This window comes from Colletotrichum jinshuiense, chromosome 9 (genome assembly GCF_051148585.1).
Source record: "Colletotrichum jinshuiense chromosome 9, complete sequence".
Taxonomy (NCBI): domain Eukaryota; kingdom Fungi; phylum Ascomycota; class Sordariomycetes; order Glomerellales; family Glomerellaceae; genus Colletotrichum; species Colletotrichum jinshuiense.
In genome coordinates this window covers 349,314-373,019 of record NC_139316.1, presented here as the reverse complement: position 1 = coordinate 373,019, position 23,706 = coordinate 349,314, and the positions used below count along the sequence as shown (strand labels likewise).

At 50.0% G+C, this 23,706-nt stretch overlaps 5 protein-coding genes across 5 annotated transcripts; 2 read left to right on the top strand and 3 right to left on the bottom strand.

Moving 5' to 3' along the window:
- Window positions 1-1,360: 1,360 nt before the first annotated feature.
- EsH8_IX_000100 (uncharacterized protein) lies at window positions 1,361-7,759 on the top strand (the record flags this gene model as incomplete). Its single annotated transcript, XM_083266436.1, has 4 exons — window positions 1,361-1,819; window positions 1,875-2,478; window positions 2,537-7,026; window positions 7,088-7,759. 4 exons carry the CDS (start codon window positions 1,361-1,363, stop codon window positions 7,757-7,759), a joined length of 6,225 nt encoding a protein of 2,074 aa, XP_083130001.1.
- A 1,588-nt stretch (window positions 7,760-9,347) lies between these two features.
- EsH8_IX_000099 (uncharacterized protein) lies at window positions 9,348-11,081 on the bottom strand (the record flags this gene model as incomplete). The annotated part of the gene is made up of 1 exon (XM_083266435.1): window positions 9,348-11,081. One exon carries the CDS (start codon window positions 11,079-11,081, stop codon window positions 9,348-9,350), a length of 1,734 nt encoding a protein of 577 aa, XP_083130000.1.
- A 523-nt stretch (window positions 11,082-11,604) lies between these two features.
- On the bottom strand, window positions 11,605-13,547 carry EsH8_IX_000098 (permease for cytosine/purines, uracil, thiamine, allantoin-domain-containing protein; the record flags this gene model as incomplete). The annotated part of the gene is made up of 5 exons (XM_083266434.1): window positions 11,605-12,792; window positions 12,851-12,930; window positions 12,981-13,267; window positions 13,336-13,358; window positions 13,425-13,547. The coding sequence occupies 5 exons, from the start codon at window positions 13,545-13,547 to the stop codon at window positions 11,605-11,607; spliced, it is 1,701 nt and encodes a 566-aa protein (XP_083129999.1).
- A 3,187-nt stretch (window positions 13,548-16,734) lies between these two features.
- On the bottom strand, window positions 16,735-18,033 carry EsH8_IX_000097 (uncharacterized protein; the record flags this gene model as incomplete). Its single annotated transcript, XM_083266433.1, has 5 exons — window positions 16,735-16,880; window positions 16,930-16,997; window positions 17,056-17,465; window positions 17,526-17,575; window positions 17,628-18,033. 5 exons carry the CDS (start codon window positions 18,031-18,033, stop codon window positions 16,735-16,737), a joined length of 1,080 nt encoding a protein of 359 aa, XP_083129998.1.
- A 3,593-nt stretch (window positions 18,034-21,626) lies between these two features.
- Window positions 21,627-22,754, top strand: EsH8_IX_000096 (uncharacterized protein; the record flags this gene model as incomplete). Its single annotated transcript, XM_083266432.1, has 4 exons — window positions 21,627-22,050; window positions 22,117-22,360; window positions 22,441-22,629; window positions 22,679-22,754. The coding sequence occupies 4 exons, from the start codon at window positions 21,627-21,629 to the stop codon at window positions 22,752-22,754; spliced, it is 933 nt and encodes a 310-aa protein (XP_083129997.1).
- Window positions 22,755-23,706: the final 952 nt, after the last annotated feature.

The following is a 23,706-nucleotide window of genomic DNA, read 5'->3' as shown; positions in this document are numbered from 1 at the left end:
ACTGGGCGTTTCGTCGATACATTCGCTGGAACGCCTACTTTGTAATCCCAATGGATAGGATGTTTTATTCTTACCGGTGCCATGGGGCCGTCTGCACATCCTGTCTTGCCCGTCGTTGTTTTCGTTGCCCCCACCTGAACGATGAGACTGCGCAATGGCAAGAGAGACCAATGGGCTCCCTTCTCAAAGATGAATTGCCTGTTACAGCTAACTGCGACTTTGTGTTTGAGTCAACCGTAGAGACACCCCGGATTTTCGTGTTGGATATGCGTTACACCCGGCAACGCCGACCCAGTCCAGTCGTTTTTTGGAGCGCCACATTATCAACCTCGGGAAATGGATTTAACCACACTACTCACCTACTGGTGCGGACATTTTTGTCCCTCGCTGACTGGAACCCAAGAACTAGCCACACGCTACAACAGCCTACCAAGTGGGCAACTTTTTGAGAGGGTGTGGAGCCGCACTTGCGTTCCCGCTGTTCGCGGACCGGACCGGGCCCATGCCGACTACCGGCCTGAGCCGCTTGTCGAACGAGCCAACTGCCGGCGGGAACGGCACGAACAGCCTTGCCAACGTTTGCCATTCACTTCTGTATGCGGGGAGCGGTTGTAGAATACGTCTGCTAGCCACAGACGTAGGATACCCCTAAGACGCTGTGTGGTCACCGGCATTTAGAGTTTCGTGGACTTGTAGGTTTCGTCGTCTATTCCGGACTACTGGATTGGTTACACAGCGAGACATGACTTAGATTATCAAACTTTATTTATCTGGCTTAACGCCTCGGTGGTTATGGAGCTATTCACCTCGCTGGTGTTTGGAACACGTTTGTATTGGCTCGATCGACGATGATCGGGTAGACTAAGCCGAGCTTCCTCGTAAATGCTATGCCATTACTTGACGCGAGCATCATGGGAAGGATACTATCAAACCTTTTTACACTGTCATTAAGCTAACTATCGTCTTAGAGGCGATTCAATGACGCCTACTTCTCAAACGAGCAACCAAATCGCCCTTGCGTGAGACTCAGGGCTTTTCATTGAGCTCCGGAAATGGGACAGAACAGTATGAAGATCTTAAAGGCTTCGCGCTGTCGGCCTGGCTTTAAAAGATGGCATTGACCTCTCAGGAATTTGAAGATAGGCCAGCATAAACCTATCAACAATGCTTGGACTTCGCAAAAACCCTCTGAGTGCGTTCCCAACTATTTTTCACTTCACCCTCCCTCTCTACTGAACTCGTAACTGAAATACCCATTTTTTTAGAAATAGGCCGACGAAATCGTGATTCGACTTCGTCGCTTAAGTCCTCCAACACAGAAACCGGATCCATCGAAGAAGAAACCTCCTCAAATACCAGGATGTCGGCCCCTACGACCTCCAGCCAGGCCTCTTTGGCCAAGAACTCCATCGAAGAGAGCACCAAGTTTGCCGCCGCTGAGAATGCCGGCAGTGATTCCTTCTCCGTCACCAGCACGGAGGCATTGACGATGGTGAACGCCGATGAACCACACACCTCTTATGAAGTTATGCGCGTCATGGAGACGGCCAGATTGGTCCAGAAGAAGCTTATCCGTGAAGTTGACGAAGTTACCGAACGGCACTTCCATACAATCGACCTCGAGGCGTATCTTGCCTATATTGCAGATGAACGGCTAGTCGATATGCCCACCAAGGGCAGCCAATGGGATCGTGTACTAATGGCGGCCGAATTCTTCGGTCTCCAGTTAGATGAATTTGCCGTTCATGTAGGATCTTTTGTCCAAGGCTGCACTGATATCCGCGACACCGCCTTGGCAACTTGCTATTTATTGCTGGAGGTGTGTTATCTATGACACTCCGTTGTTGGGTTGAGTGCTAAATCTTCTTGCGCAGCTGGGTCGTGATCAAGCTGAAGCATTGGAACCAACCTTCAATGCATTGTACGAGCTTGGCCTGTTGCTCGACCACACTATCAGACTCAGTGACCTCTTTAGCGCAAGTGACGCTATCCGATACGAGCTCAGTCACATTTTAAACAGTTTAGTCCAACTAGTCGCGGATATTACCGTTCATTACAGAACCAGGATCAACAGCATTTATACCGGATCGGTGACGATTGATTTCGATGCCGAGTTTGGCTCCCAGATTTCTGATATTTGGTCTCAGAGGGAGCATCTTCACAACCACATGTGGGCGCACAAGCTTGGCAACAAGCACCGTCGAATCGACATAACCACTCTCCGGCGGCACCTTCTCCCCACAAGGGAGTCCGTCAACTCCATCGTTTACGGACGAGTCGCGAACCGCAAATTACGTGTTGACGGGACTTGCGAGTGGATTAAGCATGATCTCCACGACTTTCTTGGTAGTGGAGATGACATCTTCACCATTACGGGTGGTGAGGGTTGTGGCAAGAGTATGCTTGCCGCGTGGATGAGGGAGAGATTGGAACGGCCCGTAAACCGCACTCAATTTGAGACCATCTCGTATACCTTTTGTGAGTATAGAACCTTCCGTTGTAATAATAACCGAAAACACTAACATTGACGTCTCAGCGGGTGACGTTCCTTCGGAAACAACACCGATCGCCTTCCTCAAGAGCCTCCTGTCCCAGCTTCTTGAAACAAATGTCGGCGATATCGTTCTTTTTGAGAGGCTTGCGACTATTTTTGGAAACGTATCTCCTTACCAAAACAGCGCGAGGCTGGAGGCCGATCTCTGGGAGGTTCTTGGCTCAAACCTTGCCTCCATCGACAAAAACAAGAAGACCAGCCTCGCCATTATCATTGATGGCATGGACGAAGTGTCAGGCGGGGCGTCCAAAGCAGAGGAGCTCCATAAGAAACTTCATACCGCTATCAGCAAACTCTCGAGCATCCAGGCCATTACCTTTTCCCGGCCTGTCTCCCACCTTGGCGGCAATGGTTGCAAGCATATGGTCATCACACCCGAACACGTCCGAAATGACATTGAACTATTCCTCGACAACAGACTCCAGCAGAACTGCTGCTTCAAATCCCAGAACGACGAGGCAAAGAGGAACCTTGTGAAACAGCTCGCGGACCAAGCCAAGGGTTCGTTCCTGTTCGCCTACCTTGCCGATAAGCTTTTCACGGCAACATCGGATTTTAGTGCCTTTAAAAAAACTATCGCCAATTGCAAGTCCGACGTGAAGGTTATCACAGGGGAGTTGATGAAAAAGATCAGCCTCAATGAGGAGTTTGGCGAGAGCAAGACGTACAACTTGTTCACCTTCATGACTGCCGCTCAACGTACACTCACAGTCGGAGAGATGTCTGATCTGCTCGGTGTCAACTTGTCGACACGCACAGTTGCTTCCGGTGCCGATGTTCTGGGACCCGTCAGCAACACCAAGGGCCTTGTTATCGTTCATCGGGGCACCTTGCGATTCAAGCACTCCACAATTCGGAAACACATTATGGATCTTTGTGGCTCGACCCTTATGGCCATCAAAGATGCTCATCGCCATATTACCATGGCTCTTCTTCTCTTTGCCAAAAGCAGAATTACCTACAGCTGCGAGCCATCGATGGAGTTGATTGCTGAAGAGATTTTCCAGGACTGCTTCCACGCCCACCAAATCGTCGGCTACATGATGCGCCACTGGATCTCCCACTTCCGCTCGTCTTCGCTCTATGGCCAGAACAGCACCATCAACCTGACCTCCGAGTTCAAGGAAGTTTTTCCAGAATCGACCTTCTTTGCCATGCTGGAGTGGTACAACTGGCAGAGCGAGCACGAGATCAAGGAGACTATCGAAATGCATGACCTAAGTCTCCGCATTCGGTCTGCTTGTTTTGGCGAGAAGCATCGGTCGTATCTCCAGAACCTCATCATCTTGGGCAGTCTCCACCGAAGATGCTCCGATCTCACAATCGCATCCGAATTCTTCTACAAGGCTTCATACGTCGGCCAAGTTGTTCTTTACAAATTCAGTCCACTTGTGGTCTCCTGCACGAACCTGTTTCTCACATGCACCGAGACAATCACTTCCACTAAGCGGACAGTCTTAGTCACGCATCGAGAAGAGATGATTAAATTCATGATCGAGGTGTGTAAGGGCAAACAGGGGGGCAACAGTGACGCTGTCATCAAGTGGTACGAAGTGCTCGCAAAGCTTTACGTCGATGTCAAGGAAGAGGAGTCTGCAATGATCATCTACAAGGAACTTGACGAAATACTTACTTTCCGCTTTGGTAAGGGGTCCAAGAGAGAAGGTGCGATCGCCGAGAAGCTTTCGGGCATGGAAATTGTCTTGAACGCGGACGACAAGAAGAGCCACGACATTGATTACTGGCGCCACCTGCTCTTTGAAACAACTGAGGAGATGTCCTTCACCGACGTGCGCCGCATCAAAATCCTCTTCAGTCTTGCTAGCGAATACGAGAACCAGAGGATGTTCATGGAAGCGGAGAAGTTATACGTCACCCTTTGGCGTTCGATTCTCGAGGCATGCCGTCTTAAATCGACCACCGAGCTGCATCTCCAGAAGATAAACATCTCTATTGAGTACATCCAGTTCCTCCAGCGCATCAAACGAAATGAAGAGGCTTGCAACATTATGATCTGTGTGTGGGCAGAGTATGAGAATCATACCTTCGAGTCCGAGAAAATCATGATTCGCCTCAGGGAGCTTGGTATTATCGCCAAGTCCTTTGGAATTCTCAGTGTGTCGATGTCTATCTTCAAGAAGGTCTGGTGCTGGTTCAAGGAGAAGAAGACCATCGAAAGTGAAGAAGCCACATCCACAGCCGTCTATCTCACCGAGGTTGTTGAGGAGATAACTGAGAGGGTAGTCGAGACCCATACGACCACCACTGTTGTGGAGACAGTCACCAAGGAAATTTGGGAAACCAACTACAGCCGCTGCAAGGGTGGTAAAGCTGATAAGAATTTCTTCAAAGCTTCCATAGCCCTGGTGAATCTCTACCTGAAGCTTGAGAACTGGTCCGAAGCCGAGGTTGTCCTTCGAAAGACCTTAGAGGTCACTTGGAAGAGCGTCTTGTCAGTTGAGACCAAGTTGACTCTCGAAGGCGTGTTTGTTTCGGAGAGAATCATGGTCGCAAAGAGACTTGCTCTCTGCTACCACCGCCAGAGGAAATTCGACAGGGCAGAGGAGATCTACCGCCGCATGTATCGCGCATGTTTATCCAGCCTCCACGTCGAGAATGTGTTGGTAATAGAAACTGCTAGCGCCCTTGTCGAGTTTTACGAAGAGTATCACCGTCACGAGAAGGTCATTGACGTTTACGTCGAACTACTACAGCACTGCCGCAAGAGTCTGGCCGCCGGCCACAGTTTAACGGTCAAGGTTATCTACAAGCTGGCCGCTGTTTACCAGAAGCTTGGTCGTAAGGAGGCTTACGACTGCTACTCGGAGATAGTAACCGTCTCAACCAAAGGCGGTTGCTGTCATGGCAGCGCCCTCGACGCTGCCATCATTGTCCTCAACCATTATTACGCTGAGCAAAGATGGGCTGAGCTTCAGAAGATTTGCGCTACCTTGTGGACGACCTTCGTGCACCATAACCACGAGACCAAGTTCACGGAGGCGATGGTAGAGCTCATCTACCAGCGCTATAACTATGTCTTGGAGTTCCATTCCAAGGTCGAGTTCTCGGTCCGCTACAAGATAACAACTGAGTACCGCGATACCGCGATAAAGATTTTCAGAGCTTCTTCTGACATCGTCATAAAATCATTGATTTCTCTCGCGGAATTGTGCGAAAGCAATGAGGAACACTACCACGAGTCTGTCACGATATACGAGGAAATCATCAGGAAGAATACGACCACCACTATCGTCACGGATACAACAGTCAAGACAATCAGGAAGCGCTTGTCTAAGCTCTATGTGACTTTCGTCACCTCTGGCAAGGCGACAACTACCACTACCATTGAGCGTGCAATTGCAGTGAATCTTGAGATTTACGAGCAGCTCAAGCTCGAGTTTGGCTGGTGGCACGAGAAGACTCTAGTCAAGCTCAAGGAGGTCGTCCTGCTCTACAAGAAGTCCGGCAGTAAGGAGGCTCATTCTCGCATCATCCAACTGTTGCAGGTTTCTGCCATCCACATCGTCATGAACGTCAAGGACTCTATGAATCTGCACACTTCCGCGCAGAAATTGGCATCTATTTACACTGCCTCTGGAATGGTGCAGCATGGCCAGGACCTTCTCCGGCAGCTACGGTACCTTCTCCTCTTCCCTGGTTTCGATGGTGGCGAGAAGAACATCACTATAGCCCTTCCTGGCAAGAAAAGAAAGGTCAGCCTGGTTTTCCTTATTGCCTTCGAGCAAGGATTGAATGCCGATGCGAAGGTGGCGTACACCTTCTCTGAAATTATGGCAGACGTTCTCCTCGAGACAATCCTGTACGAGCAGTACATAGCTGTTATGCCCACAGCCAAAGATGCAAAGAGCATCGAAGTCGTTATCGAGCACGCCGCTCGCCTCCGGTTCGTTTGGGAGTCTCGTGGCCGCACAGGTTTCGTGTCTGTGCTAGACATGAAGCTCTTTTCCCTATTTACGACTCGATATGCCAAGTTCCTTGGCCCCTACGCTGCAGACGCCAACGTTACCTTTGAGTTTTACGCCGCCCTCCTGAACGAAATCGGCGGCGGTATGGCTGCCGACAGGGGGGCCATTGACTTTGGCCTCGTGTCATGCAAGGCCGCATACGGGGTTGTCAGGAAGCTTATGGTCGAAAATAAGGACCTGGGCAAGGCCGACAGCGTGGCGAGGTGTGCATTTGAATTTGCAAACTCTCAACGGTTCTATCACAATCGCCGATGCCATGCGTGGGGCTTCCGCCTGGCCGAACTTCTGGCTGGCATCGGTGTGGCTAATTGGAAGTCTGCCGATGCAAACCTCAAGGATCGTTTGATTACTACCAGCCGGAACGTTCTGCAGCACGTGTTGGCTTCTATGAGGGAGGATAAGATTGATTTCACCGGCCTTCGTTTGGAGGACATTTCGAGCCTGGTTTATCTTCTAGGCGAGCAAAAGAATTACTTGGAGCTCGAGGTAAGTTTCAGGGCACAAATAGGTTTTAATGATAAATCCATACTGACTCTGGCCATAATAGAAACTTCTCACATCACTCTGGCAGTCCAGGGAGGTCCAGCGCAACTGCGGCGTGTGGACACCGGACATTGTCCTCAACATTGGCGACCTTCTGGTCAGTGCTCACGAGTTCGCTTCTCACCTGGACCAAGCTGTTTCTCTATGCGAAACAATTTACTACAACGTCCGTCAATCCCGTGGTGGCCTGGATCAGTCAGCTCTCTACTTCGCTAAACGTCTGTCGTACCTGCTCCGCCGCGCCTCGCGCCTCCGCGATGCAGCACGCGTACATCTGGATGTTGTGTGCGACCTCGACGAGCATATCACCGCCACCCGCGGCGTAGAAAAGGATGAACGTCTCCGTCAGGCAGCTGAGACAAACCTTGATGGCATGCGGCGGTGTGGTTGGGCCACTCGTGGCGATGGCGTGAAGACCGCAATGGAGACCCTAGACAGGCTCAGGGGCTATGGAAAGCTCAACATCCCACCTGTTGAGCAATGGACTCCTGTTACCGCGGCGGATGAAAAGAAGGAGGCAAATGTTACGTGGAACGAGACAATCAAGTGGGAGCTTACGAAGTCAGAGACGGAGGTGACGGCCGCGAAGAAGAAGAATAGGGACTTGGTTTCCCCCGCCAAGGAGAGATGGGGCCGATTGGGTGTTCGGCAGCCAGGCTTCGAGGCAGTTTATTAGTTGCATTGAGACAAGAAATCGACTGATAGGGATGGGTATAATGTTAGTTTGTTTTTCAGAGCCTCGAAACTACTGAGGTATCTTGGCCCGGGAGCAAGGTGGTGGCAGTGGACTTGATACTTGGGCAGATGCTATGGTATATCATTTAATTGAGCTGTTTTCGTTATCAGGTTTAGTTGAAACTAATAGTAATTATTTATTGAACTTACCTATAAGCAGCAGAGGATTTGGTCAGATATCTCCTTTTTTGTCTTTATCGACATTAACAGCCTGGTATCATCCATAATGTTATGATTTGTTTGACTCCGGTACGATGCAATCTTCGTCTGTTCAAGATAACTGTGTGTGTTCGTGCGATGAAGGTGGCGATTCTACTGGACTACATTATTATATAACTGTATGATTTCGATGGTTCCATTTAATATCCATGACTAACATCTTTAACCGTTAGGAGCCCAGAACAGAATTCTCATTTGAACTTCCTGCCGCCCTTGGGCTTGTAGAACTTCAGGTCTTGTGCCTCTGGGGACATTGGACCGAGTACATGGCCCATAGGGGAAAGTGGCTCCCAATATTTGCGAACACATCTCGCCCAGCCACAATCCAGCATTCCTGATCCCATAGCACAGGGATACCTGCTCATCTTGTTATCCTCGACGTTGCCATCTGCCCAAATGTCCGCGTGCAAGGGAACCTCATGAGACCGAAGTGGAGCATTTGGCGCATTGCAACTGCAACGCAGATGGACGCCTGAAGTACCATTGAGCGCTTGACCTACCACCTTACAGTCTTTGCAAGTCGGCGAAAGTCTGTAACTGTTGTTCGGGACATGTTAGCATACATTGCCTAGCGATATGCGCGGACACATTGATGAGTGTGATGGGCAACTTACCTCCATGCCCTCTCCCACGTCAGGTGGCCACCATCCACATCGTTGAAAGCGAGACAGTTTTGCAATGGAAGCTTTCTCAAGAACTCAAACTTGCCGTTTTTGTCCTTACAGCATGCATACAATAGCCATTCGGTGCGGGCCGACTGAGGTTGCTTCGACAACTTTTCATTGGCGACTCGGGCGCCGACACAATTACCACCAAGAATTGGAAATGATTCCAAGCTAGAGAGACCTTTATTTTTGAATTCGGTCTGTAGAGTCTTAAGGCAGTGGGTAGGATCGGTAGTGTAGGGGTCGTTTTTGAGTAGCGGGTTCTTGGGCCCTTTGTGTCTCTTTCTCCCTCCAAGCACCAGGCCGGCGAGTGCAAGTAAGAGAAGATTTTTTATATGCATAGTTGGAAGGAAACAGTTGTTGGAAAGTTATTAGAATTGTTGGGGAGAATGAAGGCCAGCAGAAGAACGATGATGGATGGTGAGGATAAGTATTTGTAGAATCAAGGCAGGGGAACAAGATGTAGTTCTGTCAATTTTAAGTTTTGAGGATTTCCGCTGGATCGCAAAACTGTATTATTTTTATTCTCCTTATACCGGCCCCCTCCCAGATTAGAGTGTTCACTTCCTATGGACATAACTTTTTGGTACCATTGTGATCAAAATTCAGCTTCAAATTTCACCAAATCGTTGGCATTGCCTATTATCATGAAAACAGCCGCTGGCCAATCTGATTGCCGAAGCTACCCTGAATGTTTTCCCACACCTCTTGCATGCGTTTGCCATCGTCAAGCTTCCCGAGCACAAGATATACGACTTGGAGAGCCCGTCCTGCTTCATCCCAAAGTTCTCTATCTAAGGCGACAAGAATCTTTGAGTTGCCCTTTCTCCCCACCGCGGTGTGGAAGCCACTGCCGGGCTTAACTCCGTTACTATCTATCAGACCTTTGAATTCCTGAAGCCACGCTTGGACGTCATAATTTGCATACTTTTCGTCTAGAACCTCGCAGCCCCATTTAACTCTGCTGCCACCTGTACTGACCGAGAGCAAAATGTGAAATTTCTCTCCTTGATGATTTACTCGTAGTATCAGCCCTCCGAAGGTGTGGTCCAAAGCGGATCGAAAGCCGACAGCACTGTATACAGGCCGCGAGGTATGTGACGATGGTGTCTGCATGTATTGGGGTACAAGACAGTCGATAGACGTCGCCATTTGATAATCACTATTTGTTGAAAAAGAGTCGTCGATCATGGTTATGTAAAAGGCATACTCGAAGCGGTGACGATATGGCAACGGCATATAACCGTTCGCATTCCGCGGCACTTTACTCAAGAGATAAATCTCCCTAACTCCGCAAATCATCAGCCGATGGATTGGAAATGGACGGCCGGGAAAAGGACAGCGCCGGTGAATGTGGTCTTCTTCCATGAGTGGAAGGCACATCATCCGCTTTTGCTCAGGGTCCGCGTCCTCGGTGCTTATTACCGAGAGCATTGCACAGAGACAGTTGACGGCGGCAATTACTGGAAGCTTGATACGAAGACCAACGTTTGTAACTTCGTATGGAGTGATCCCGGAGTTTCTGTATGTGGCCACAAATGTACTCGAGTGTGAGAAGACTGATGGTGATGGCGCCAGGACACTCTGCCATTGGTCAGGGATCTTGTCAGAGTCCCATGTCCAGCAGAATATGGTCTGGTCATCAATCGACTTGATAATTTCTTCTTGAAGTCGAAGGAAGGCTTTGGAGCCCTCGCCGTATATCAATGGCATGTTGATATCAAAAATTCCCAGCAGACAGTAGGCCATATCCTCTGGTCGCGTCGTCTGGCGGCTCGAGGCCCAGCTCATCCGGGCAGCGGTGCTAGCCGACCATATTTTCCGATTTTCGGCCAAGTATGTTACATCGATGCCAGTAATTCTTGTTATTGGGAACATCAACTCGGACTTTGTTCCGATCTCCATCCACTCCTTTGTGAAGAAAAAGGCTTTCTTTGGCGCCAGGAGCTCCTGCAAGGTCCATCCTCTAGAAAACCAGCGACTGGAGCGAAACTGTTGGTGCTTGTGTGCGTGAATCTTCTCAGTCAATTCTTCCTCCCATTCGACATCGGCGAGGTAGATGATGCATACGGCGGCGCGCTCGTACCATGCGAACATGGAGTTGATGGCTTCCGATAGCTCCGCACTGCTAGTCTTATCTATGCAGTTGGTGTCGACCCAGAGGTATTCTAAGCCATCATCTCGTGCCTTGGCACACGCGTTGATAATCTTTAGGTAGCCGGATTTCTTGCGCAACTCCGGGGAGGATTCGCCAGAGGCCCACTCCTGAAAGCTGACTTCATTGTCATCATCCCACGTGTGAGAAAGAATGGCATAATCCGGTGCTTGCTCGGCGTTAAAACTCTCGACGGAGAGAGTGCGAGTATTGATGAGCCTCATCTCAACGCCGCACGCGGGTTGATGAGACGAAGTTGTTGCCAAAGGCTGAGTGACCCCGCTTCAGGACAGGATGTACAACGTAGTGGGAACAATAGACCCTTCCATGAGGCAAATCCCACAAGATTAGCAGTAAGAGTCCCCAATGAGGCAAAAAAAAAAAAAAAAAAAAAAAAAAAAAATTCGTCCCCTCTGGCTGGTCCGTTTAGTTGCCTTTTCTGTGTCCCGTGAATGCCCAGTGGAATCCCGGAACATCTACAGCCCATATCCAGACGTACTGTGCGGAGTGTGGAGATTGTCTCGGTGAACAATTTAGCCGAGTTCGGTGAAGCGAGGAATGTCTCACCCCCCGGCATACTGGACATTTCACCAAAGGTTTCTATATGGCAAGGGCGTCTTTCTGTTTCTCTTGCAAAGTGGAATGTTATTTTGCTCCGACGCAACATCAAACGTTTAAAACAGCAATGGTATCTTCTAAATCCAAAAAGAAATTCGATAAGCTTCCCCAACCCCCTCAACTCCTTTTCTAAAGGCGCTTCGACCCATCATCAATGCCCTTTGAAGAGCCAGTCACAGCTTCCTCGTCAAAATCTTGACTGCCGGCATCGTACGCGACATGAACGTCGTCGATCTCATCTCCAACCTCCATCCACTTGTCGCTAGTGGCAGGAATTGGGGACACTTTGCACAGCGCCCAGTACATGCCGCCCGAGACGATGAAGCCGCCGAAAAAGTTGAGGTTGTAGATATATGTGGCGGCTACAGGCACCTCGCGGCCGATCGCACCAGCAAATCCCACCACGTTGATAAGGATTCCAGAAACGTATGCTACATATCCGCGCCAGTGGAATCCGTAAGTGAAGTAGTACGGTCCGGTCTTGCGCGCATCGTACAGCTCCTTGATGTCGAGATATCCCCTTCGGACGAGATAGTAGTCGGAGCACATGACACCAGCAATGGAGCTGAGGAAGACACTGTACGCTGACAAGTACGTGGTGAACTGGTTGGAGGACGTGAGCAGCGTGTACGGGCACATGGCCAGACCAACGGCGGCGCAGATGTATCCACCACGGCGAATGCTCAGCCACCGAGGCAACAGAGCCGTCATGTCGGTACCGGCGGACACCGAGTTAGCTGCAATATTGGTACCGAGTTGCGCCAAAGCGAATGAGGCTGCAATGACGAAGACTCCGAATCTTTGGGCAGATCCGCCATCGTCGATGAACTTCTCGAGAAGGTCGAGCGGATCCCAAATCTCTTCGCCGTAAATAACAGTCGAGGAAGACGAGACGATGATGCCGATGAAAGAGGTGAAGGCGAAGCCGATGGGAATCGTGAAAAGTTGAGACCACAGAGCATCTCGAGGCTTCTTGGCAAAGCGGGAAAAGTCGGGATCGTTAACGATGAGCGTGGCGAAGTTGGCAATCGACGACATGACGCCCTTGACAAACTCCCAAGCCAATTCACTGCCTTGCGCTTTCGCCGGTTGACGGACGATGGGACCAACACCGCCCGCGCGGACGACGGCCCAAATCAAGAAGGCAATACCGGCGCAGGGAACAACATACGACTTGACCGTGAACAGGTGTCGGATCTTGTGGACTGGGAACCAAATTGCAGGCAGAGAGCAAAACCAGAAAATAAAGAAGGAAACCCAGTCAGCAGTCGACGTGCCGGAATCTTCACTAAATGAGTTGGGAATCGTATTCCGGTCCTGTCAAACTGTCAGTACGAGGTTTGCGACTGTTGGCGGGAAATGAGTTGCCACTTACCCAAGCCTTCCATATCGAGCGGATCATGAGATAAACGCAGTGACCTCCGATATAAGACTGAACTCCGTACCAAACGCAGGCTGTATTGTGTCAGTAAAGTCCACCGTCCCGGAGGCAGTTGCGAACTTACCCATAGCGGCACGGTTGAAGACAGGCCACAAACTGCCCCAGATACCGAAGGATGATCTGTTTACGACGGGGAAACCAATATGGTACTGGGCGCCAATACGACCAGTCATGCAGATAAAGCAACCGGCAATGGCGTAGCCAATCCAGACGCAAAGCCATGACTGCCACCATGAGAGACCATTCACGATCATGGACGACGAAATCATCCATGTGTTGACGTTGAAGGAGTCAGCTACCCAGAAGGCCACGAAGTTCCAAGGACCCCACTGTCGCCGCTCAGGCTCAACACTATTAAGCTATATTAGCGACGTTGCTGCAAGGGTCATGTGTGCACTATTCCATGCCAGAATACTTACGGTTTCAGGTCATAATTCGTCAGCTGTAAACCGTGATGGTTAGTCTCAATTCTTTTGTCCAAACATTGTCGAATGCCAGCGGGTCATACCATCAGTTGCGCGCTAGTCAAACCAGGCTCCGACTCAACGGCGAGCCTGTCGGCCCAATACCTCCATTTCGAGCTTGAGGCCTTTGCCGGCCGAGCGGTCGTGGTTGCAGTGTCCATCTCCATCTTGACGATCGTCTCAGGCGGAGATACGCTTTGGCGAGACACTGCGAGGGGGGATTTGCTTGTATTTATTTCGAGGAACAAGAATCCGTCCGATGCGCGGGATAACGAATCGCAACCGTTTAAAGACTAGGATGAAAACGGGCTCACGTTGCGATGACGCTATGCACGTGAAGAGGACCGGTAACCGAAAAAAATTGGGCTGCAGGGTGCCGTGGGTTATGATCTGCACAGGTTGCACCTCAAATAGTGGCGATTCCAAGGCAGTCGGTCGAAGGGGAAACTCCAGCTGGTCTTTCAACATGGAGATGAAGCCGAAATAACGGAGGGCATCGTTCGATATTTATTCATGTGTTGGGCTGTTGTTGCTTCTGATATGGAGAGGCTGATAAAGGCCGTCGTCAGTCAAAGAAGACTAGTCTTTCATACCTCCATGTCAGCGGCATTGCCTGATGGACCCGGTAATCGCAGCGGCGCCCCCCACACCCACAAACTCTTCGACCTCGTCTGCATTCCCTTACCCGCTGGCAAAAGGGGATGATTGGGGAAATGGCATGCCATGGGAGCAACATGAGATGCGGGCAAGACAGGCTACGAACCGCTTTCGGACAAGGGTGCTGCCGGTCTCGCCGTGATTGCAGCAAATGGAAAAGCCTCGAGAGCGACAACGACGTCAAATCTGATCGAGTAAGAGAACGAGTTCTGGTACCGAAGCCGTAAAATTTTGGATCTTTGGACAGATACTGCGGTTATCATTGGCTTGTCCGAGGAAATGTCTTATCAGGGGCGTTGGAGGTGGCACCCCGTGCGAGCAAACAGCTCCCGCTCACTAGGAGATGCACCATGATGCCTGTCCGGCAAGGGACGGTGCGGCTGGATTTGATAACTTAGCCCACGTCTGGCAGGGGTAGCTTATCGTTGGCCCCAAAACCCCGCATGCTGGGAAAAATCATTACTCGATCTCATCGAGTCAACCACCAAAAATGGGTTGACTCGCGGCACGATTTGGACCGCCTCACGCAGTCTGGAACAGAACAGATAATAATATGAGGAATGGATAGTAGTCTTGGCCTTGGCTAGCGATTCTTCGTTTAGTATACTTCTTGGTCTCTTTCTAGTATACGCCCTCGTGCTTCACACCTGGCACAGGAATTTGAACCGTAGTCAGCATGGCGTCAGTCTGGAGAAAAGACCCTCTAGTTATGGAGCTTGAACTTGACGTCAAGGCAATTGCGTGCTTGAAATCTAGAATCCCAAATGCCGTCTAACAAACCAGCGCAACACATCGCATCAAACAGCCGCAATGCACCTGATGTGTCCTTGACAGGCCGCTATTGCATCTTCGGTAATCGGTCCCTCGGAACCCTCTACCGCCCAAACTTTGGCTCTGCAGCCACCGGTACTTTTTCGCTGTAGATAAGATGATGATTGGAATGTGACACCAAGATAAGGATCCAGAAGAAGAACCCTTGGCCCCACTCCATTTCGCGTGGCTGGGGGATCTCCCCCCCCCCTCGTTCGATCGACACCAATACGTCGTTCCACTTATCTTTCAGACATCCTTCAAGTTCAGCCAGACGCGATACCAAGACAAGCCCCCTAGTCTTCGCGAGGGTGTCGGACTTGGTTGCTAAACCCAGTGGTCTGGGTGGTATTTTCCGTCTTGGCCCTTGAAGCTAGATAAGGCATGGCCGCCGGCGCAGCCTTAGCCTGTCCAGTGGTAACGATGTTGCAGAACATTAATCCGAATGCTCTGGATCAGTTATTTTGGGAGTTCCGCATATTTTCATCATTTTTAACATCACGAAATTGGATCAAGACGTCAAGACGTCGCGAAGTTCAACTACTCGACCTCGAAGATGTCCATATCCAGGCGCGAAAACATCCGTGGACTTGAAGGAAGGCATTGTTAATTCCGATAAGCTCAGACGACACGAATGCGCCGTCGGCCGCACGCCCTAGCTCCAGGAAAGCTTCTAGTCGAAAATGGCCTGGTCAATCTACGCCACTATCTATATTGTGGCTGGTAACAGCCATTCTGACACTACCAGGATTAGCTGTTCCTATGCCGAATTGTACGAGCGCAACCGACATAACAAATATGATACAGCAAATGAACCTGGGGAAACCAATGACTCAGCCAAATCCTCGTGTTTATTCCCGTGGGCCAAAGTCTTGACCACACGGTGACCCGTTTTAAGGCATCCTCGCCCAACTTCAGCGTTGTTTTGATGTACGAGACAATCAGTGCCTGCCTACTGTACAATGATTAAAAGCGTGGGTACCATCCACGAAATATAAATATATCGATTTGCCACCTCACTTCATTCTGGCTTTCTCTAAACGGAAGGCATCTTAGGTTCAAATTCGAGTGCGAATGGAAAAAAGACTGGGATTCAAAATACGTAGGTGTGTAAACCTTTTCGGCACCCCAACTGGTTTCAGGATAAACTCAGTCTTCTACTCGGTGTGCCAAGCATCAGCCTCACGCTGAAGCTGTTGAAGTCAGCCTTCACAACGATTAGCCGAGTGTAAAAAGAAGCATCCTTAAAGAAGCGGGTTTGAAGTCGATCCTGAATTGTATATCTCGTTTCAATTCGTCGAGACAACATGTGGAGGGGATTCATTGGGCCAGGCAAGAAAAGGAGTAATTGACATTCAAACCACCAGGAATGATTTCATCTATATAAGAGCAAAAGGAGATTTTCGTGGCTAGCCTTAAATAGAGGTTGATGTCAAGCAGCACCAAAAGGAATTTGTTTCACTATAAACCTCCGAAAAGCCTTCAGAAACAAATTAGCCAAACGCTCATGCTTCTTCTTGGCTTTCTACTTATTGTTATCGCGAGTTTATCCCCAAGGGAGACGTATTGAATTGCGAGCATATAATTCCCTGACTCTTATGAAGAGGCGTGGCCGGCTCCGCGAAAAAGACACAAGGAATCACCGATACAAGCAGGGGGTTACTAATTCATTTTATTTCGGCTGCCAACTAATTTCACAGATTGAATGTACCTGCGAGGTTCAGACAGCAAACTCAAAGGGTTTGAGTCTTGAAGACTTGAGGTTAGCGCTGGAGTCCACCAGGTCATCCGAAATATGGTCCATCAGAGACGGACCCTCGACCCCAACTCATTGTGACACTCGATAAGACTTAGCCGAATGGCTTTGTAGGGTCACGACTCTACTGCCTACTGAAGGGTCACTGTTCCGTCAGTGGAGTCCTCCATAAAGATTCCGCCCAAGATAATCGCCTCTTGGATACCAGTGGGCTGAGGCTCCTGCCCAACAGCGTTCTTCTGCAGGGAGAAGTGGTATTCACCAAGACCAGCGAGGTCTGTAACTAATTAGCATTTGCTCTGGGCCGAGTTTGGCGGAATACTCACCATTAGCAAGAGGCTCGGTGACCTGCTTGAGCGGTTCGTTACCGGTGCTGTGGAATACTTGGACGGTGCTGTCAAAGATAGGACGTTAACGTGTATTCCTAAAAATGCAGAGCAATGGAAACATACTTGGCATTGAAATCCATCTTGAGCGCAAAGTTTTCAAACTGACCCTCACCGAAAGGAGCGGAGAACAGCTTGGCAGGGGCTGGAGTGGTCTTTGAATTGCCAAAAACAGCAATCTCGTTACCATTATCGGCACCGGTGCGGACATCGATCTGGTGGAAGCTGAAGTCCTTGGATTCGAGGTTCATGACTTGGTAGTCGTGGGTCGCGTTGAGGGGCTTGGCGGCGTCACGCTTGACAGAGAAGTGCATGGTGCGCACGCCGGTCACGGCCACATCGTTGAGCTGAGAGCGAATGCTAGGAAGCAGATCAGCGCGGCGAATATTGGACTGCGCCTCCCCGCCCTTGGGCACGAAGACGGACTTGTCGTCGATGTTGATGGCGAAGGCCTTGGTGTTGGTGGCTTTGTCGAACTGGATGAGAGTTTAGTATCGGATAAATATGGTCGGTTACTGGGAGATATGTAGACTTACGAGTGATGCCTCTCCTTCCGGGAAGGTGATAATATCACTGAATTTGAGACCTAGTTACACTGTCAGTCATGTACCTTAATTTATGGAAGTTGGTGCTTTTACCATCTCCCTTGACAACAGCGCTCTTGAACACGCTCTCGAGAACATTAAAGCTCTCAGGAGTAGCGTCCTGTTTGATACGACCGTCGGGCAGAACAAGAGCTGAGGCATTGCCAGCCTTAGCACCGGCGCCAGCACCTCCAGCACCGGCACCGGCACCACCGGCGGCAGAGTTGCCGGCGTTAGCGGTGCCGTTAGTTGCGCCGCCTCCCTGGTTGCCGCCTTTTTTCCCGTTCTGCTTCCCCTTTCCTGTAGCAGAATTCTGACCGGCCTGCTTCCCGGCATCGGCATTGGCTCCATTGTTGCCGTTACCCCGAATCGCAAGAGCAGCGCCGCCACTAGAAGGTACTGGGTTGGCAGCAACAGAGGCGGCCAGTAGACCAACGAGAGTAAAGAAGGTGGGCTTCATGATGGTCTATGGTTAGGTGTCGAGACACTTGAGAGAATGTAAAGATTATAATTTTCTCGATATTTACAAACGAATGGATGCAGAAAAGAGCAATGGCCGGCACTGCGCAGATGGAAAGGAACGTGCAAAGAAGAGGCAAAAAAAGAAAGAGAGTTGAGCCCGGAATTTCAGAATGAAAGTGATGAATGATTTCTTCTATCCGTTCCGGACTGGGTCGCCGATGATATATACGATCCGGTGCAGGTATGTGTCGCTGAGTTTCTAGCACGGCCAATGCCATCCGAAGATAGAGTTCAAGACTTCAGACTGCATCTGCCCGTACGATGCGATGAGGACTCGCCCGTTCTTGACTCGTGAGGTTGCGGCATGAGCCACCGGCAGTCTGCTGTTTTAGGTGCAAAAGTCAAAATCGAGAGCCGCATTGCGACAATTCTGACACCTGCCTAGGAGTAGTGAGATGGTGTGGTGAGTGAAGAGTGTTCGGACAGAGACAAATAAAGAAAGTTTAAAAATCACCTTGTTGCGCCTTGCAAGTCGCACGAGTTCGGGCTCAACCAGTCGGGTAGCCAAATGGACGGGTACTAAGCAGGGGCATAGCTTGTCAGGGGTCAAGGAGACAACATGCTCGAGTCAACCAAGGGAGTTTTGGCCAAGAATTTGGGGTTTCGTTAGATGGTGGCTTCCGTCTTAAAAACGTATGGAGACATGGTCCCATGGGTTCGGATTCGGGACCTTCGGACGATTGGCGTCCTTTTTTTCATCCGCCCTACGCATATTGCCCGCACCACACACTTGGTATGCCGCTACACATTGCCTCACACCCGGACCGCCGGGCATTCCGAGCATGCCGCAGTGATGACCAGGGAATGGCGCGCAGATATGCTGTGCTTGCTACAGTTTCGCTTTATGCATATTTGTCGGAGCCAGCGCAACCAATGGCTGGCTATTCCGGGAACGAATACCACGATTCGTCTCAAAATGCTCGCCAGTGAAGATCCAGGAAGTTACGTGATGTAATATGTGACCAATACAAACTCTTGTGGCTAACAACGAGAGAGAAGGTATTCTCCTGTGGATGACCTTTGTTCCATAAACATCCATCTGATCTCATTCAGTTCCATCAATATGTTGATAGACATACAGGTCCATCGGGGATGTATGTACGGGCCGATCTTATTACCGTTAGGTTGCTACGACATCATGCCAGAAGGGATATTATTTGTAGTGGTATGAGATGTAATTTCTGAGACGAACATAATAATACAGTGTTTGCCTATTAGTAACCGAGGCCTGCCTTACCGGTAGCTGCTTCGGATGACACCGTCCTCCAGTTATATCTCAGTATTTGGGCATGTATTACCGCCATTTAAAATCCCTTGGATTTCTCTCCTGTAACACGAGGAACATTAAATGACGAAAAATGTTGAGACAGCGTCGCAAGGGCGAAAATCTTCGTTCTAGGAATGAACGACATTGTGTTGTGTAAGCAGGAGGGCAATAATACGATGTCCAAATTGGGGTTGAAAGGGACGTTGGTGGAATAGTTTTGTTTAAACGCCGGTAGGAGACGTTAGAGGTGTCTGCCAATTTCTCATAGCTTTTGTTATTGGAATTATCACAACACAGTAGGTTGAAAGTTCTATGACTCCGTCGAGCAGCTTCGGGCTTCTAACATATGGGAGGTGCCATCGCACCTGGCCTCATATCGGCTGTAGTCCCCAAATCCCCCATGGATTTTCTCATGGCAAGAAATTGAGCAAGCCATAGTCATTGAAACCTGGATCATTCAGAGGAGAGCTCTTCTAATCGGGTTATTATGGTAAAGATCAAGAATATGTTGTAGATTGCTTGTGGAAAGAGCCAATTTCTATGTTACGATGATGGTGTTTGCGCTGCTACGCACCATTCGTCTAAAAACAGCGAGAAATAAAACGAACATATGCCTTACGACGCCAGGCATTGATTGTCTGCTGCTAGACGATACCGACTCGTATTGTTCTGCGAGGTTACGGTCATTAACCAACTAGGCCCTTATTCGGGACTGGTGGAAAGTTCAATCACCGGGGACATCGATCGTAAAGCTGCATCTGGTGCAGTGGTGTTTTTCATGAAGCTCTTTCCCGTACGATGTAAGGTACGAAGTCCACCAAAAGAGGCTTGAAATCCGATGCCTCTCCCACGTTCTAATTTCGGTGGTCTGTTGTGGCGTGTTGCTTCAGAAAAAGCTGGCCAACCACGGTCGTCCGACCTTTAGCAACCTGCAGACATCGGCCAAGCAAATCCCTCCTCCTGCACAACACGCGCGCAGCATGGCTGCTTGGGTAGCAACGGAGGCTGGTCCGGGCCTTAGTCTGGGCGCAAGTCTGCGGGAGGGAGCGAAGCTTCGGCGTTCCTTTGTGGCGTCGTTGCGCAAAAGGCCAGGGGTGGATTGGGGTCGCGCACCGCGGAGGCTGGAGATCTCCGGCCCAGATGTCCGGGACCCAATGTCGGTGAGCGTGTATGTCAGCGGGTGGGTTTTTGTTGATGTTGTGTTACACCCGGCAGGAATGCGCTGACGGCGTCCAGCTCCGTCTGGGCCGTGGAATGTCTCAGTGTGTTGGGATGTCAGCTTATTTGGGATGCCGAGGTTGGCGGGTTCGGACTCAGAGACTTTCTCCGTGCGAGGCATCCGAATTAAATGTCCAAACTTGTAGACAATTACCAATGGCGTAGGATTTGCCTTGAACCCCAAATAGACTCTGATGGGAATGTCGCTGGTATTATTCATTTGGCAGTCAGGTAGACGCATGCTACGAGTTGTAGGCAATACGCTGTGAATTCAGTCTCTCGCAGGCGGTGAGCCTCGGTCGCTCAAATTCTCTGTGGAGTGATTTTCTTGCATATTTGCACCAGCCTCTTAGGCGACCGATATCTTTCCTTGCAGCAACAAAAGTCCAAATCTGCAAGTCGCCCTCATGCCGTCCGGTTTCTGTCCAGTTTCCGCGGCCAAGATCGCTGGGCTGCTGCGGCTCTCATGCTCGCATCAGTTGTGGAAATGGCTTTCCCCTTCTAATTGGTTGACAACACCGTTAGTGCGTCCGAATGTAAGCACACTAAGAACGTTGCTGGCTAGCTCCAACGGAGCCAGCAGCTGGAGTGTCCGTCCGTCTGCAATGCGTCAATGTCCGTTTATCTCGCCTCCGTTGGTGACGCCAAGAAGCATCCAACATACAGTATCGGGATATCATCCAAACACCCCTACAGGCCTTCTAAGCTGTACTCATGAGATCCGATTCGCGAGTTTCCGATGTACAGATCAGGCAACCAGGCCATCGGCCAGCGATGCGGCCCCTGAGGGAAGCAAGATAGAAAGACAATTACCGGCGCCGGCATGAGGCTATTGAACTTGGCCACCGGACCTGCATATTCTAGGGTGCTGTGTTCACTTGGGGATGGGAAGAATGATACTAAAAGTAAACAGCACATTTGGATTCTATAAATATGGTATGCCGACGATGAAATTGTGGTATTCCGTGCCCGGACATCATCAGCTGCCAGCCAACGATCATCACTTACTTCTCTCACCTGCCGCACTATCACACAATCGTTTCAAGATGCGCGCAAACGTTCTCCTTCTCACTGGCCTCTTGGCGTTTACCAACGCGTTTGCCCTACCCGAGTCTGGAGATACCCCTTCTTCTCTCGCTGCTCTAGCTCGAGGACTGGAGGCTCGCGCCCCCAAGTGTCCAGACGTCTGGACACAGGTTAATGCGGAGCTCAACTCGCTCTTCCTCGATGGCGCCAAGTGCAATGCTCTCGCGAGAGGTGCCATTCGCGCCATTTTCCACGACTGCGGCTCGTGGGACGAGTCCCAGGGGCAGAGCGGCGGGTGTGACGGGTCGTTAATTGTCGGCGTCAGCCCGGATGTCGAGCTCGATAGGATCGAGAACAGGGGTTTGCAAAACATTGCGGGGGCGTTGAAGGATCTTGCTGGGAGGTATAACGTGACCGCGGCGGATATGATTGTCTTTGCTGGAAGTGAGTATCACATCATTTTGCCTCTGTTTAGACTATCGCTTTACGGTAGCTGACATACTGTTCCAGACGCTGCAATCTTCTTGTGCCCCGGTGGACCTAAAGTCAGGACCTATATTGGCCGAGCGGATAACACCAACTCAGCCAAAGCGGGTGGACTGCCTAGTCCTTTCGATACGCCCGAGAATCTCCTGGCTCTGTTTAAGGCCAAGGGTTTTGATCCGGAGGCTCTCGCCGCCCTTCTCGGCGCCCACAGCACCTCCACGCAGAACTTTGTAAACGCATCACAGGCAGGAGCTTCGCAGGACTCAACGTGAGTAATCAATAGCCGTACTATTGCAGAAAAAAAGAAAAAGAAAGCTCAAGAGTTGCTAACGTTGGTCCTTGGTACAGACCTGGAGAGTTGGACGTCAGCTACTACAAGCAGACGCACGATTTCGCCACAACAGGCACCGCCCCTCCTGGAGTCTTTGTGTTCCCTTCGGACTCCAGCATCTCAACCTCGGAAGCGAACAGCGTTGGCAGATGGTTTCAGGGCTTTATCGGCGATCAAGACAAGTGGAGCAAGAGCTTCAAGAAATCGTAAGTAGTTGTCCGTCTGCATTGCATTTCCGGTATTAATATAAGACAGAATGGATAGGATGTCACTTTTTGGCAACGATAAGGGCAGCATGTCTGACTGCACCGACGTGATAGCCAAGCTTTGACGGCAGTATGAAGCCTCACCGGTGGAGGGGTACCAGTGGTATAGAACCTCTCTCTATGTAGCGACACTTACCGTCTAACTTCCAGGACAACTGTTGCCACCTTCACGATTATGATGTATACGTATATATAATTAGATTATTATGGTTGGACTGTTGAATTTCGAAGAGATATTTTCAGTGGATGCTTCAATGTTCCAATTTAATTGAATTCTGATTGTTAAGGTAATCCCTGTGAACCAGTGAAATGGTCCCTGTGAACCAGTGAAATGGTGTGCAGAGGAGTTTGGTTAACACAATTAAAATTCTTCCTGATGAGAGCACGACACGATTTGTATATGTTGAGTCCTATTAGCATTGGAATACACGACATGCATGGTTTGGAACGTAAAGGTCGATGCTGTGGACGTCTTGAAGCAAACTCACTTCAAACTTCTCATGAACAAGCAAAGCAAATTCCAAGTTTAAGCCTGTTAGTTTTGTTATTTTTATCCTCTCTCTTGACTACCGCTGTTCATCATCCGGGTACCGAACTTCACAGCAGCTTTCTCCATTGCTTCGTTGATGGACGGCTAGTATGTAGATTCAGAGCAGTCCAGGACGCAGAACAGGAACCCAAAGCCGACACGCAGAATTCGGCCTTTAATGTTGGGAGCTAAGACACAACCGCATCGATCACACTGTTGGGATGGTTTTGGTTTAGCTTCTAGGAACTTCTTTTCGATGGCTAACACTTCAAGGACATACGCTGTTAGAAACAGCAATCTCGCTAGTTACAGAGCTGACTCAGGCGCCGCCGCTAGTTAGTTTTACCCGCAGTAGCAACGGAGCAACATCATCATCGTTCCTTTAACACGGCGGGCGACAGCTATGCTGTTGCAGGCAACGAAATATATGACATGTTCAAGAACTCCTGTTTTGATCGTTGGGCGCGCGGGAGCATGCTTCCTTCAGA